Raw genomic sequence first — 14,686 nt, 5'->3', positions numbered from 1 at the left:
ATACACAGTAAAACCAAAAAAACCTTATAGACCTTTCTCCCCTCAAATCCATCAAAGAGGATAAAACCAGAACCCAACACCCTGCTGTTTAACATGTTAATCTACTCATAGATTTTTATTTTGGGTACTGTCCTAGCTCAGTCAATGAAGATAACCTGAATTTTATTTTTTTGTTAGACTCTAATATCATGCTACACAGTCATTTACTTTTCATGATTATTGACCAAAATTTCAATAACAAATTAAGTCACAAAGAATTTATGTTTCCTTCCCAGTCACTTGCAGTCAGTGTCAGGAATTATAGATCTACTTTGCTTTAAAGTAACCAGGGAAAGAGGAGAAGGCAAGTCAAGTTTCCTTGCTCCTCATTCTGGAGCTCTCTCTCATTGCAGCCTGGCCTCTTTTGCAGTTTCACTAACAGTATCAGGATCCACACCTGCTTTGGTCATTCCCCTACTTTGGGGAATATAAAAATATGATACAAAACCTGGTGATAGAAGAATATTTTAGCTTATCTGTAAAATCACACAAGCTCGTCATGTTTCAGGTCTTATAGGTCTTCTACTCAAAACTATTTTAATTCGAGTGAAGCAGAGTTAAAAGTATCTGATTTGAAACTCTGATATTAAAGAACTTCAGACTAAAGGAATCAAATAAGCACAGAAATTCATGTTGCCTTACAGCAGGACTGGTATGAATCCTGTCCTGCTCAGAAAACACATGGGCCTAATCAAAGGAAAGCAACCAGGTTGGAAGAGACCGGCAGTTCTTTGAGGAGACTGATTTTATGCACATGTGGTCCTGCAACATGTCCTCCAAAAAGTTCTCACTCACAGCCCCCCCTGTTAGCTTTCTGACCCCCAAAGGGCATTTTGGAACTCAGACAAGTTATCACAGCCATAGCACAATAACACTCTGAACTTCTTCTGGAGGAAAGTTTTCCAAAGGAGGGCAAGCACTGTCCCAAGAAAGCATGCATGTTTTACTGGATTGTACAGAGGCAAAGCAGACACAGTTAATGAAATACCCAGGAGCAGGATCCAAACCCACTGCCTCCCAAGTGAGTGTCCTATGCAGGGAATACTGAACATGCACGTATGAGTGGGAGCAGAGAGCAAAGCGGTTCTCCATGCCCCTGTGCACGGAGGTGTGTGGAGGTCTTCTTTCTCCCTGGTACAGCTTTGCAAAGGTAAGAGCAACCACATCTGGCAGATCTCAAAAACATGTGAAGAAAAACTTGAGCCATTGGCCAAGAGCCCTTCAGGATCTGACCCTGCACCACTAGTGAGGTTCCTCAGCACACTCATGGATATTTCCAGGGCTAATGCAGGACTCCGTTGCTTGCAGACAGTCTACAACTGCATGGAGAAATTTAAGGCACATATAAAGCAACATTCCTCAGCTGCTACACAGAAGTGGAGGCATTAGGGAGTATTATCAGACAAACTTAAGGTGGTTGTAGGTGCCTTAAAACTTCACCAGTTCTCTCCATTTCTGGGCTTAAATATGAGATAGGGGAAACCACAATACAGATGCAGCTCCACAGCACTGGCACACAAGTCATTCTGTGGGTGGGAAGACTTAAACACAAAGGAAAATGAACTTGAGGGTATTTTTTTTCTATATAACTCAAAATCCCAAAACTTTATGGTTACAATTCTATTTGTTTTGGGTTTTTTTCTTTTCTTTTTTTTCCCCTGTTGCCCACTTAAACCTATGAGTTTTCGAAGGAAGCTGATGATTTATTTAGCAATGTTACCTCCCTAATATTTATGCCAAAGCATTTATGTTAACAATAACCTCCATGAAATAGGTTGTTACCAGCAGTAAACCAGATTGTCACTTTGCTTTGGGCTGTTAATGGCCTAAGAAACTGGTCTTTGATTGCAGTAATCACTAATTTTGAATGAATTTATTGCAATAATTACCAAGACTCAATGGTTTAATTTGCTGACATGATTGTTAGTTAAACTATATTTAAAATCTAGGGAGAAACACAATAAAAGTTTAAGTAAAACATACAAGCAGAACTGATGGTCTTGTGGCTGCAGGGCTTAATGTTTGTGACTGAAAAGGCCAATTAACCAAGAAGGATCCCCATTTGTTTTTTTTTTTCCCCAACCTGGTTTCTTTTGGGGCAGAAAGCAAGAAAGCAGGCAACCAGAGGTCACTGCATGAAGGAGAGAGAATTCCCATCTACTCTCACATTTCAAGCTGCCTTTCTTTGCCCTTTCTTTATCCACTCCTTGTGTTATGCAGTGGTATCTCTGGCCTACTAGTGACACAAAACCATTTTCCGTACCAATCACTTGGTTTTCCTTTGCCTCTATTCTCCCTGTCCGCAATGAAATGCCGCGTATAGGAAGTTGTGACTACCCAAGGGATTGGTAAATACACACTGCCAAGTATAGGTGCATCTTTAACTACAGGTCAAACAAAAGGGAATAAGACATCTTGAAAACCAGGCTGAAATGCCTGCCTCAGATTGATTTCCAGTGTTCCTGCTGGACGGCAAACATGTTTCACTGGTATGAGCCCAGGTTGAAATTCAGACATTCTGCAACAGCAAATAACTCTCTGCGTTGTTACAAACTGCCAAACACTGGCCAGCAGTGGTCGGGACTGGCTCTACCAATCAGGTATTCAAATATAAAAGGTATTCAGCAGCACATACAATTAATGCTTGAATTAAAATTGCTCTGGCGAGCAGGTAAATAAATAAATAATCCTCTGCTGCAAGGTGGGCAGCTGAGCTGACCAAAGTCCAGCTTCACAGCAGTGTTTCAGCTTGAACTACTTGGATAAAACACAGTGTCATCTATTCCTTCACTTGCTATGAAATATCAGAAATAAGGAAAATACAGTAGCGTTTGTTTGAATAATTACATTTTAAGTGTCATGTCAGATTTGGGAAAAGGCATCAGCCCCAGAGTGTGTGAGGGAAGGAACAGAGAGATAACCAGTTGCTTATGCAATGACCACATTATACAAACCAGCTCTTAGGTTGTGTGAACAGCTTTTAAGTTCATAATTGACCATTTGAAACTTCTACACTCAAACTGTACGTGTAGTCATAGAAACTTGTGGAAATTACGTATATAACTGTCCATATTAGACATGTTACCCTTTAAAAAATAATTTTGCATCTTTGCTTGCTTTATTGAACACATATATTTTGGGAAAGATTATGAGAAAATGTATTCAAATGTCTAAACCATGGACAAGGAGCCAAGCGAGAGCTGCAGAGGCACGGGGAAGGGGGACTGCCTTTCAACCATTCCTCCAGACTCCTGAATGCCTCCAAATTTCAGCTTAGAGATCAGAGTCTTCTGGTCAAAAGACTCTTGTATCTATAAAAACCCCAATGAAAGTCTCTGAAGGCTGCCTGAGGGAACTTGGTTAACAAGTTCTAATAGGAGAGACTTAAGGTTCCTCCCAGGTGGGAACATCCACCAGAGGACATACCATCTTCTTAATGGATGGCCATCACCATCACAACTGTGGCTGAATCACCCTCATTTCTCAGAGTTCTTACATAGAGATTTAGGAGTTCTGAAAGAAATGTAAAACCTTCAGGAATAAAGGAGTAAATGGCAAAGCCTGTCTTTCAACCTCTTACCACTGAAGTGTTATTTTCCCCCATGCCCTTGAAGAGTGTACTTTGAGCTTCCCCTTTCTTCTGCCTCCCCTTAAAAATCTACCTAAACCCTCTGAGGAACAGAACCACTCCTGACTACTTAAAAACAATCTGGGGCTCTCCAGAAATTTGTTGCCACACAGTTCAGCCAGCTCCCTAATCTTCTGGGAAATATATTGATCTATATTCAGCTGCACGTCTCTGGGAGTTGAAGACCTGAATTATCAAACAATACTGCATTTGTTTCAAGTGAACTCAGAAAACACTAATAACAAATGCAGTGTGATCCAGGGCTCAATCACTGCAGTGGAAAAGAAGTTGGCAAATTTTGTTTAAAAACTTGAGGCAGACAAGAGGAAAAGCTGGCATATGGAAACAACTATTGATGGACACAATTATATTTTAACAGAGAATACCAAAGGCTTGAAAGCTCCAAGGAATCAAATTAATGACCTGGAAAACAAGCTCAAATTAAGAAACATCAGGTTGGGGGTGGATCCTTAGGGCTTGCTGGCGACAAGAATAGAAGGATGTTTTTAATGGATTGTGGAGGTGTTGGGGATGGATAATCCTTGATTTCCTCTGCAATATATCTCTGCTTATTGTATTTCTAGCAATGACAATCAGGCAACACCCATCATGATGTTTATCAAACGTGCAACATGTTACAGAACACATTGTAACTTTCTACTCATCTGCCTTTTCCAGACTCCAACAGACTTTCTCCGTGGTAAAAAGAGGGCTTAGTTCAAGGACTTAAGTTAGTCCTTGGTATTTATACACTATGATAAATAAAATTATAATCAACCTTCTTTATGGGTTTTAAAATTTGTATGCTATTTCATAAACAACCTTTGAACTTTATCTAAATTTAAATACTACTACACTCAAATTGTTTTCAGAAGCACATTGAGGGTTTGATCCTTGCTTGTCCTAGCAGAAAAAAATGCCTTGTCTCAAAACTGTAAAAGCCCAAAATTGATGACAGAAGGGAATTGAACTCTTTGGTTATTTATAGAATGTTAATCTTGTGATTATACTAATCAGAATCATTATTTATGTGACACCTGTTTGCTCAAGCATTACAGCCATCTCTCAAAAACATTCTGAAAGGCACAAAGTATTTGATTACATGTCTGCTGAACTACGAAGAACGTATGTCTGAAACATTTAGGTTGGTCACCCCTGGCATTGCTGTACACAGAGTTAAAAGAGTAAGAGCCACTGAAGTGACCGGCAAAGTCACTATTTAGTTCAAGAAAAATGAGAACCATCTCTTACGAAAACAATTAAAAAAAAATAAATTCCAGGCAATCAAATAAAGCCTACTTTTAGTAGGATTCTCTGGCCATAGAGGTTAAGGATGATGGGGGCAATAAAGAACATTGAAAAGACATAGTATGGGGGTAAAAGAGCACACCAGGATTGCGGTGCCATCCTGAATGCCTGCAGTCCATCAGAAGGATGGATGAATGAATCTCATCTAAAACCATGTGGTTCCTCTTCCTGAATGACAGGAATAGCAATGCCGGGTCACTTACGCTTATGGGCTGTAAACCCCATCTGGCTCTACAGCAAAGACATTTGTAGAACAGTACCACAAAATCCCTCATGAATGTTATTCGTAAAGAAAACCCAACTTACTCTTTAGTGCTGGTTAATCTGTGATTCGGTATTGGAGAGATACAAGGTGGGAGTAGGCATGAAGCTGAAGAGTCCTCCAGGCGTGGCTTCTTGCTTTCAACAAAGGTATCCAGGCTTTCTGTCTGCTTTAATGAAAAGGGTAGAGTTTGAAAGATGGAGTGTGCACAGTTTCACTTGCTATGAAGAGGAGCTCAGGAATCTCTGTGTATTTCCTTTACAGTAGCAGCAGTTAAAATACTGGTCTAAGAGAAGTGAAGGTCACCTGAAATCAGGGCTAAATGTGCTCCAAACACATGACATGAACTTATATAACAAGTGACATAGCCAGATAATCAGGCAACAAAACACCTCATGTGCTGTAGTTATCTTCTGTAGTGCACTGGAATGTAATTAATATTTCAGATGGAATGACGTGATAGCACCAAATCCTACTGAAGTAAATAGCTTTCACTCATTGAATTAATAGAAGTTGATGGGAGAACTTCCCTGAGTAAGTATTCCTCACAGGACTAGAAGACTAGAGGACTGAGCTGGGGTAGTCATTAACGATAGCTGGTTTAAAATTTGCTTTGAAAGATTCCCTGATGCATGACTTTTGTGCCTGAACTAGGATGATACAAGCAAAGCTGATTATTGCTCTGTCACTGGAACCTTCCTATCAGCCTTTGAGCCCTCTAGTAGATGGTTAAAATAAATCTTTTAATGGCATGATTTAGAAACAGAAATCAGGCTCTCCCTACCCTGTTTTAACTGTTGATGTACCCTCAAGTCATCCTAATTGGCTTGTTTCCCCTTGGGAACAATCATACAGCAACTGAATAGGCTGTTCCAGAGTGTAGCTTATGTTTGCACAGTCTCAGAAGGAGACTCCTCATATGTTTACTTTCTGATTCAAATTATGAGGTTCCATCTTTCATGACCATGTTCCCCCTCCCCCCTTTTATTTTTCCTGGGAGTCCTCAGTTTAGTTGCCCGTACTAGCCGAGATTCCGTCTCCATCATACTGACACTCCACTAAGGTACCTAGCAAGAAGATTTTTTGTATAATTAGTATGCACCCTGGTGTACTTATACATACATGTAAGCATGGACATTTATACATCCCTTTCCTCTTCTTTCCTCCTTCTTTCTTACATCGCTGCCTTTAGTGTATAGCTAGAATATAAACTGAGTAAAAACCTGCTGAGTTTATTCATGTGATTATTTCCACTTAATTCAACAGGGAAGGAGCCAGAGCAGTGACTCATGTAGGCAGGGGTGCAGACCCTGTATCTGCCTGGCATTGTCTGTCTTTATTTAGTTAACTCTCTCGTACCACTGGACTGCTCAAACTCAGGGTTTCAAGAAGTCCACTAGAACAGACAGCTGAAGACACATTCACAATCATTTATAAAATCTGGGGAATAAAAACCCTCATGTTATGATGACTTCTCAGAGACAGACCAGAGCACAACCATTCCAGCTGGGAAAACTGACTACAAAAATTCATTCTTAATATAAAACTTCATTTTTTTTCTGAAAACACATTTAGTTTGAAGTGCACTGTCATATCCCACAAGATGGGATAACCTTGGGCATGAATAACATAAAACACATGATAAAATGTAACGCCTTAAGTCAAAATATATTTGCTTTTTCAGGTAGCTGTGTAGAGAAAGCAGCTAGTTAAGCAAATGATATTTCTATGAATCACATTTGTTTATACAACAAAGCAATACAAAGACTAAATTCACCAGGAGCATAAGCAAGTACCATTCCATTGACTTTAATGAAGCTATTTAAGCCAGTGGTGAAAATGCCTTAATTCTGCAGACAATAAAACCCTGCCTTCCAAACAGAAGTCACATTTTCTGAGTGTGGGTGAACCCCACAGTACTACGAACTCATCATTGGGAATCCTTCTGCTGACTACAGAACACTGGAAATTAGTGGGTAAGTGAGCAAATACAGTGAAAAAGCCTGTAAGACGAATGTCAAAAAAATACATTGTTCATTGATTTTGTCAGCTGGAGTTTGGTTTTTACTGGTTCTGATGTTAATTTGCAGTAATGAACTTGTAAATGTATGTTCTTTGTAAAAACAATAAAGCCTCAGTGTTATGAGGCCTCCTTACAGCCCTGCTGCAGGTGCAGTGAGGAATCACTGACAGCAATCCTGACATCAAGGATGCAAACTCAGTGTTTTTCTCCAGACAATGAAAATTACTTACCTTGTGTTTCCTTTTGGATTTTGTGGGTGGTTTTTCAGCTGCTGGGGTAGGGGACTCTCGAGATGGTCGCCTGTGTTTCACATTTGCCTCTCTTGGTTCACTTTTCACAGACGTGGTCTCAAAAGGCTCTTGTCCAGGTATTCTAGAGAGTAAACTAAGGTCTATTTTCACCCACAGAGATTTGAGTTCTTCATATTCTCTCAGTGGGGACAGAAGTTCGTTTTGTACGATTGGAATAGGAGAAAAGAGCTGCTCCTCCAGGTCATTGCTGGTCTGGTCAATGGATGTGTTGCTGCCATTGCTAGTTAAACTACTTACGCTGAGGATGTTACTGCCAGAGTCCTTTGCTTTGACACCATTGGCAGAGCCAGGGCAAGCCGGCAGTACCTTAGCCTGCAAGCTCTCCTCCTGGTCAGTGTTTGAGTCAGAAGTAGACGAATCCGTTTCAATGAATTCCCGGGATTTGGGGACAATTTTGCTGGGGCCTCTGTACTTCTTCTTCTCTGAAGTGAGACCTGTGCTAGTTCGTGGTTCTTTCCTTGGAGCGGTCTTCCCAACTGCTGCTTTAGTTCGAACCTTTGGCTGCTCGGGGGGTTCCTGTGTGTCTTTTTCTTTGGGAGTGTTGCTGGTATTATTTGGTTTGGGCCAGTTATACTCTTCTACACTGGAAGTCCTTTCTACCTTTTTGGGTTGCTTTTTCCCAGTAGTCCTTTGTGAAGTTGGCTCATTATGAGCTGGTGACTTCTGCTTGGAGCTTTTTGCCTCTGGGGTTTTCTGGGCAACCCGTGGTTTGGCTTTCTCTCGGATGGGACTAAGGATCGCCCGGTCTTTGGAATCAGTCGGGGGCAGGCTGCTGTTGAGTTTCCCTTTGTTAGGCCCTTCGGCCTGCTGGTTGCTCTGGGGCTGGGAGCTGGTCTCGCTGTGAGGCTCATTTTGATTGTTGATGATGGTCTTGTTGTGGGGGTTCACTTTATTTAGCCATTTATCCAGCTGCCATTTGTTTGTTGAGGGGGGTTCAGGCTGCAGATGGAATAACGACAAGGAACAAATCTCACACAGAAGCAATGCTTTTGCCTTTGAAAGAGTATGTTTTTAACGTACCATTTTATTTCAGTCAACTAGTGGTGACTGCTAGTTTTACGGGAGTATTTATGGAGTATTTATGGTTAATTAGGCTTCCTTATCTGGTTTACAATGTGGCCCTGGAGAAATTTAATATAACTAAAAAGTTTAGCTGGTCCCTGAAGACATACTTTTGTCATGTTGCCTTCCCTTAGTCCCAGCTGAATACTGTGTCAATAAAATCTTCTCTAGCTACTGGAAAAAATCTAAATACTTCTTTCAAACCATTCAAATGTAGGCCAGAATGATTCTTCCAAAAGCTAGAATGAGTATGTGGGTCATACGTGTAAAACTGTGAAGTGAGAAAAAAGTCAACAGCATCAAACAGCACAGAACTCCAACATCTCCTACAACGGAGCGGGATTTCACTCTCTTCCATGCTTCCCCTTCCAAACACCCACTGGGGAGGAGCTGAGTGTGGCTTTACCTCTGGCGTGGCACTGCGTGACTCCTCGTTGCACTCGCTGTCACTGGAGCTGCTCTCGCTGTCAGAGTCGGACTCGGAGCTGCTCTCGGACTCGCTGGAGCTCCCAGAGCCGCCGCTGGAATGGGCTAAGCCAGTTGCGTGTGCTGCTGGCACGGGCAGGCTGCTGTGGGGAGAAGAGCCTCTTGTGTCAGTATGCTGCTTGTCTTTTTCAGAGTGTTGCCTTGGGGGGAGCCACCCAGTGAAGCCAGTTCACACCGACTTTCCTCTGAGTCAACTCGCCCTCCTGCAGTACAGACCCAGTGAAAGCTCCAGCGGCTGTGCCACTGCATGGCCACCAAAGGAGCCCGTTGGGTTTCTGCTTCATGGGACATGCTGATAATGGTGTTAATCACATCACCATCATCATCACCCTTAAATGAGAAACGCTTCAGTGTCACAAGCCTGAGCTTATTAGCCCAATGATTGCAAATACTAACAATCACACTTAAATAATTCATTAATGGAATCATGGTTCCTTCATTTTTTGCTGGTTCATTTATAATTTATGATCAAAGGAAGGACATCAGGCAACTAATATTGGATGGGGCATTTTAAAAATTAATTTTAATGAATACTTTTACACTGCGGCATACAAAAACTACGTATTTTTGACAAGACTGCAGGGACTGCCCAAGAATTTTTTATTTATAGCTGTTTTTTCTCTCATGTTTATGATAATGCAGTGATAAAATGGCATTCATGCTGAAAATAAGCCTCTCTGTGAAATCTATTTTTCTGCATGTTCAACTGTCCTCCAGGATGTATTTATTAGCAATGCACTGGGTGTCATTGTCTTTCCTCAGCATTTATTTCTAAACTGAGAGGTTGGATGACCCCAGTTTTAAGCACTACAGATTCTGCCAGTCTGAGTCTTTATAAACTCATCTTTAATTTCAACTTTTTTCTCAGGGAGATAACCATAAGGTTTTATGTCTCTTCAGCTGATCTATTCAGAGACTTTTTGATGATTGATTTTAAATTTGTGAAGCTGACAAAGCAAAGTGTTTGAAAATTGACACCGCTTGCTAGCACGCCTTTATGGATATTCAATACTTCACCTTAATATATCATACGCTGTGTGTGTCCCATATTGAGCGATTCTGAGACGCCTAGAAGTTGTAATACAGCTTTGCCTTCATTCCTGCCATCTGCTTTTCTACTTTCCTCCAAGAATGATTCAAGTAAGCCAGGTACATGCCCTCCTTCCCCTTTCAAACTGAAATGCTATGTGCATCAAGATGCCCTCCTAAACAACCACACTAACCAAGAAATGGGAAGTTGGAAAAGCCAGAAAAAATACGTGTGACCTGCTCAGCTAGAGTTTTTACAAGTATTGCCATTGGCTTCCGTGACAATAATAGATAGTCTTTAATTTTCTTCTTATGCTAAGCTATTTTCTCTCTCCCTCCTTGTTGGTAAACCTATCCCTTACACCGCGGTTGGTAACATAACTGTCTCTTTGTGCATTGCAATGGCCCTGCAGTGCCCATTGACAGAACAGCTTGGTGCTTTAGGGTGCACTAATGAAACAAAATTACTCACTTGGGTAATTCCTACAGATCACTAACTTTGTTGCTCATTAAGTGCACCCACCCCCCACCCCCTTCTTCTAGAGGCTCTTCACACAACTGATTCAAGTAGAGCTACTTTACAAATTTCAATTGGAAGTAACAGGTAAATCAAACAGATGCTTTTAAAAATACTGGCATTTCCAAAACTATAATGGAGAACGAATCACTGCTGAATTAAAAGGTAAATCTTACACTTCATACTTAATGTCATTATTTTAGAGACTATTTGCACATTTGTTTTTCTTTCTTTATCCCTCCTTTTCCATGAAGCTCAAGTGTAGCAGAAGACTTATTTTTTTCTTTTCTTTTTTCAGTGAAGAAGGAAACCAAGTGAATGTGTTTGTAGGGGTGTTTGCCTTTCATTTCAATATCTTGTGATTTTGGCCTTATATTTTCTATTTGGAAAACACTTAAAGTAGATGAAAACTGAGTTTTCCTACTTCATTACAACTGTTTCCAAGAAGAAACAATAAGAAAAAAAAATAGAAAAAACTTCAAGGGTTCCAAAGCTGAGGAGGCAAATGTGGCAATTCCAGTCTAAAATACCAAAATGAAACATCAGCCTTGAAAAAAATGTTACTTACAGAATTATCAGAATGATGAAGTTGCAATTTAGAAATTACTTTTTCCCTAAGTCTGTGAGCTTCATCTGTTTTCACCCTAAACTAGAAGTGAACAAGGCAATATTAATGCTTCACCCTTGCTGGAAACTCCAGTTCCCACTACCCTAGTAGGGAGCTGGCTGTGAAGATGCAGGGATGATGAGCCTGGTTCCTGCACAGAGTTGAAGCATCTTTGTAGCTGGGCACATAAACCTGCACCAGACTCGTGCAGTGACAAAAATCTTTGCTGGGGGTGGTTTATGCCCAGGTAACCCCCCCACAGAAGGATGTGTGTGAGGCTGCTCACACATTTGTGCAGATCTGCCTAAGAAAATGCTCTGTTGTCAGTGCTGGCAAGTTTGCTCTCATTAAGATAACTGACGTAAAGAATAGCACCTCTTATGATACATCAAAGAAGGAAAAGCCAGCGTCCCAGCAGGTAAGGCCAGACATTTCCAGCCTTTAAACACAACCTACATCTTTTAGCACTCTGGAAGAGAAATGATACTGTAGCTGGGATGCGCTTACACAGAACAACTGGAGTTGTACTGTAGCAGACTGCAACTGTCTGACAACTCAAAGGGCAAGAAAAAAACCCCATGGAAACAGATGGTAGCTCCAACCCGGCCTTATTTTCTTTCTTTCTGCACACTAGCCTTAGAAAATTATCATATGCCAAACATTACTGAATAACACAGCTCAGCAAGCTTGCAGGAACCAGATAGACTCAAAATAATGTTTTTCATACAAAACACAATGAGGTCATATTTGTCTTTCATCTGGGATAATAAAATTATGCCCTGGTGGTTTCATGCTGAAAGCATCATTGCGGATATACGTTTTTAAAGTAGAAGCATTCACTTTTCATCATATAGTTTGGGTTGAGAGTAACTCTGTATGTTTGCAAAACAATCAGATAAGATCCGAAATGCCTTTCCTAGCATCTTCCCATACTTAAGAGAGATCTTGCATATAGGTACATGCACAACCAACTCCTAGTAATGCTGTTCAGCAGAACAGAAGAAAATGTACAGACCTTTCACATACAAGGGCATGAAAAAAAATCATCTTTGCTTCCAATAAAACGAGTGTAGCAGAGAGATTCTGGGATGTCTTCTGGGGTCTTTTCCTTACATAAAATAGATCTTTAAGTTCAAAACAACAGGTTGGTTTGCACTTTTCCCAAAGACTTCTTCAGGTTTAAAGTTAAAGCACATGTTTTAAAAGATGCTGGGATAGATTCTGAAAATGTGCATTCAAGCAGCTGATATACAAGTAAATTGGACTTCTTCACATAAATATCAACTACATGAACTGGGGGTTGCCTCTCTAAGAGACTTTCAAAGGAAGCTTTGTTGTGTTGCTAAGATCCAGCCAAGGAATGCCAGCCTGGACAAGGTTTAAAATGGATTTAAAGCATTTTATCACCAGATACAAGTCCCCAGAGTGACTAAAGGGCGCAGGAAGCACTGGTATTTGAAACTCTTGAATTCTGATTTCCCAGCAGGAGATGAGCACTCATGTCGTTCCTCAGTGTTTGGGTGGACAATGTTTTTATTTCATTTGAAAGGAAAAAAAAATAAAAATTAATAAAACCAATTCTCCACAATGGAACAGAGTATTGTTTGGGTAAATAACACTTAGAAGAAAGCCAGTTCATTATTATCACTTGAGATTGGAGGCCCCTACTGAGACCAGTGACCTGCTGTGCTGGGATCTGTGCAAATACATGATGAGACACAGTCCTTGGGCCAAAGAGCTTGCAATCCAAATACACAAAGCAAACATGAGAGGTATTACAATAATCCTCAGACTCAGTAAGGGTGTCTCACATTCTCTAAGCCCAAGGCCACTCCGAAGTTAATGGAAACATCAGTTTCCTGCCCTGTTGTTCTCCCCATTTTCCAAGCCCTGTGCTCAGCAGTTGAGGTGAAACCTGCAGGGCAGTCAGACAGGGTCTGCCCTGACCCAGAGCCCCATCTGGAAGGAAAAATACACCCGTGACTTGGCAGCATGGATTCCCATCACTCATGCCAGATGGACCAGCATCTGCGTACCCCTCTCCAGAGCAGCTTCTCCAGTGCCATGGAGATGAGGGACACTGGAGTGACACCCACACTGTAGGTAGAGCAAACACAGACCTCCTTTTGCAAAGGCCATCATGATGATGTCTCTAGTAGCCTGCAGGTTGGTAAGCTGGTCTCCTCCCTGCTATCAAACAATGAAGCAGACAGAAAGATACCTGCACGTCCGGAAGCAATTTGGAAGGAAGCTGTTCTGCAGTACTTTCACCTATCTCCCTCCTGCTTTTGCAGCACACAGCACTTCCCCTGTCCCTTGCTGCCTGGTAGCATGACTGTGTACAGCATGGGCGCAAAGATGAAGTGAGAAATGTCTTGAAAGAGAGAACAAACACCAGTATCAACAGTGCCTGCCAGTGTTTTTCAGCACTTGTTGAGCTAAGGCTTAACTACAGAGCAGCTGAGGCTTGCAGGTGTCTGCTGGTGGCTCCTAGTAAGGAACTGCATCAAGCTCATCACACACCAACCATCGTGTTTTTACCGCCGTTCACTGGTACAGGTGAGCTGCCTAAATTTAAATGGGACCCTGAGGCTTGTCTGGTTTTAAACTCATGGGTTATTTTTCCAAAGCCAGTTAAAGTAGACATTGCATTATTATATGTTTGGATTATTATGCTGCCTAGAGAACTGGAGGCCCAACATGCAGCGTACACTTTCTGGTTGTCATCTAGGCTATTACATTATTTTCAACACATCATTTATTCGGTTGTAGTAACTTATTTTCAAGATTAAACCTGGTAGTAACAACAAAGATAATGTAAAATACTAAAACTCATTAACTTCTAATAAGAAAAAGAATAAGCCTTTTACCCTGTAAATACACATATAAAGAAAAGTTGTGTAATTCAGCCTACTGCAGTAAAACTCACCAAGGAACAAAAATTCCTTAGCTATCTCCCTGAACTTTTCACCAATCTGATGTAGTCATGTTAATTGCTGTGAAGAGAATTTGGCAAATAGATGGTGCCTTCCAACAATAGCTTTATTCATTCCAACCCTTCCTTTTTAGGGTAACGATGAATTGCCCACTTGTTCCATTGCTCTACCCAGAAATCAAAATGTAAACTTTGAGAAAGCAGAGCGCTGCTGGGCAGTGGGAAATTGTAGATGGGAACTGACCAGTGTGTCAACAGTGTATCAATGCTGGCAATGTATTTCCACATGAAGCAGCACTCTACAAAGGTTGCTTTACTGCACAGGCCTATTTTTAGGGAAAATTCAATCAATGAAATCTGTAAAGGAGAAAGTCTATGCTGGAAAAGTGACTCCAGACTTGACAGAGTGGTTGATCTTCCCATGGAGGCATTGGACTGGGACTTGGATGAATTTTGCTTTGTGTCTTAGAAGAAAATAC

At 41.1% G+C, this 14,686-nt stretch overlaps 1 protein-coding gene across 1 annotated transcript in view; it reads right to left on the bottom strand.

The window, feature by feature from the left end:
• The window catches only part of AFF2 (AF4/FMR2 family, member 2), a gene marked incomplete at its 5' end in the record, with an annotated part of 236,281 nt that overhangs the window by 15,045 nt on the left and 206,550 nt on the right, over nt 1–14,686 (bottom strand). The window contains 3 exons of the mRNA XM_010023482.1: nt 5,282–5,406; nt 7,491–8,510; nt 9,040–9,202. Of these exons, the coding sequence (XP_010021784.1) occupies nt 5,282–5,406; nt 7,491–8,510; nt 9,040–9,202 (1,308 nt within the window). The remainder of the gene's footprint in view (nt 1–5,281; nt 5,407–7,490; nt 8,511–9,039; nt 9,203–14,686) is intronic.

Source organism: Nestor notabilis, unplaced genomic scaffold (genome assembly GCF_000696875.1).
Source record: "Nestor notabilis isolate BGI_N333 unplaced genomic scaffold, ASM69687v1 scaffold2461, whole genome shotgun sequence".
NCBI lineage: Eukaryota > Metazoa > Chordata > Aves > Psittaciformes > Psittacidae > Nestor > Nestor notabilis.
This window is presented reverse-complemented; position numbering and strand designations above follow the sequence as displayed.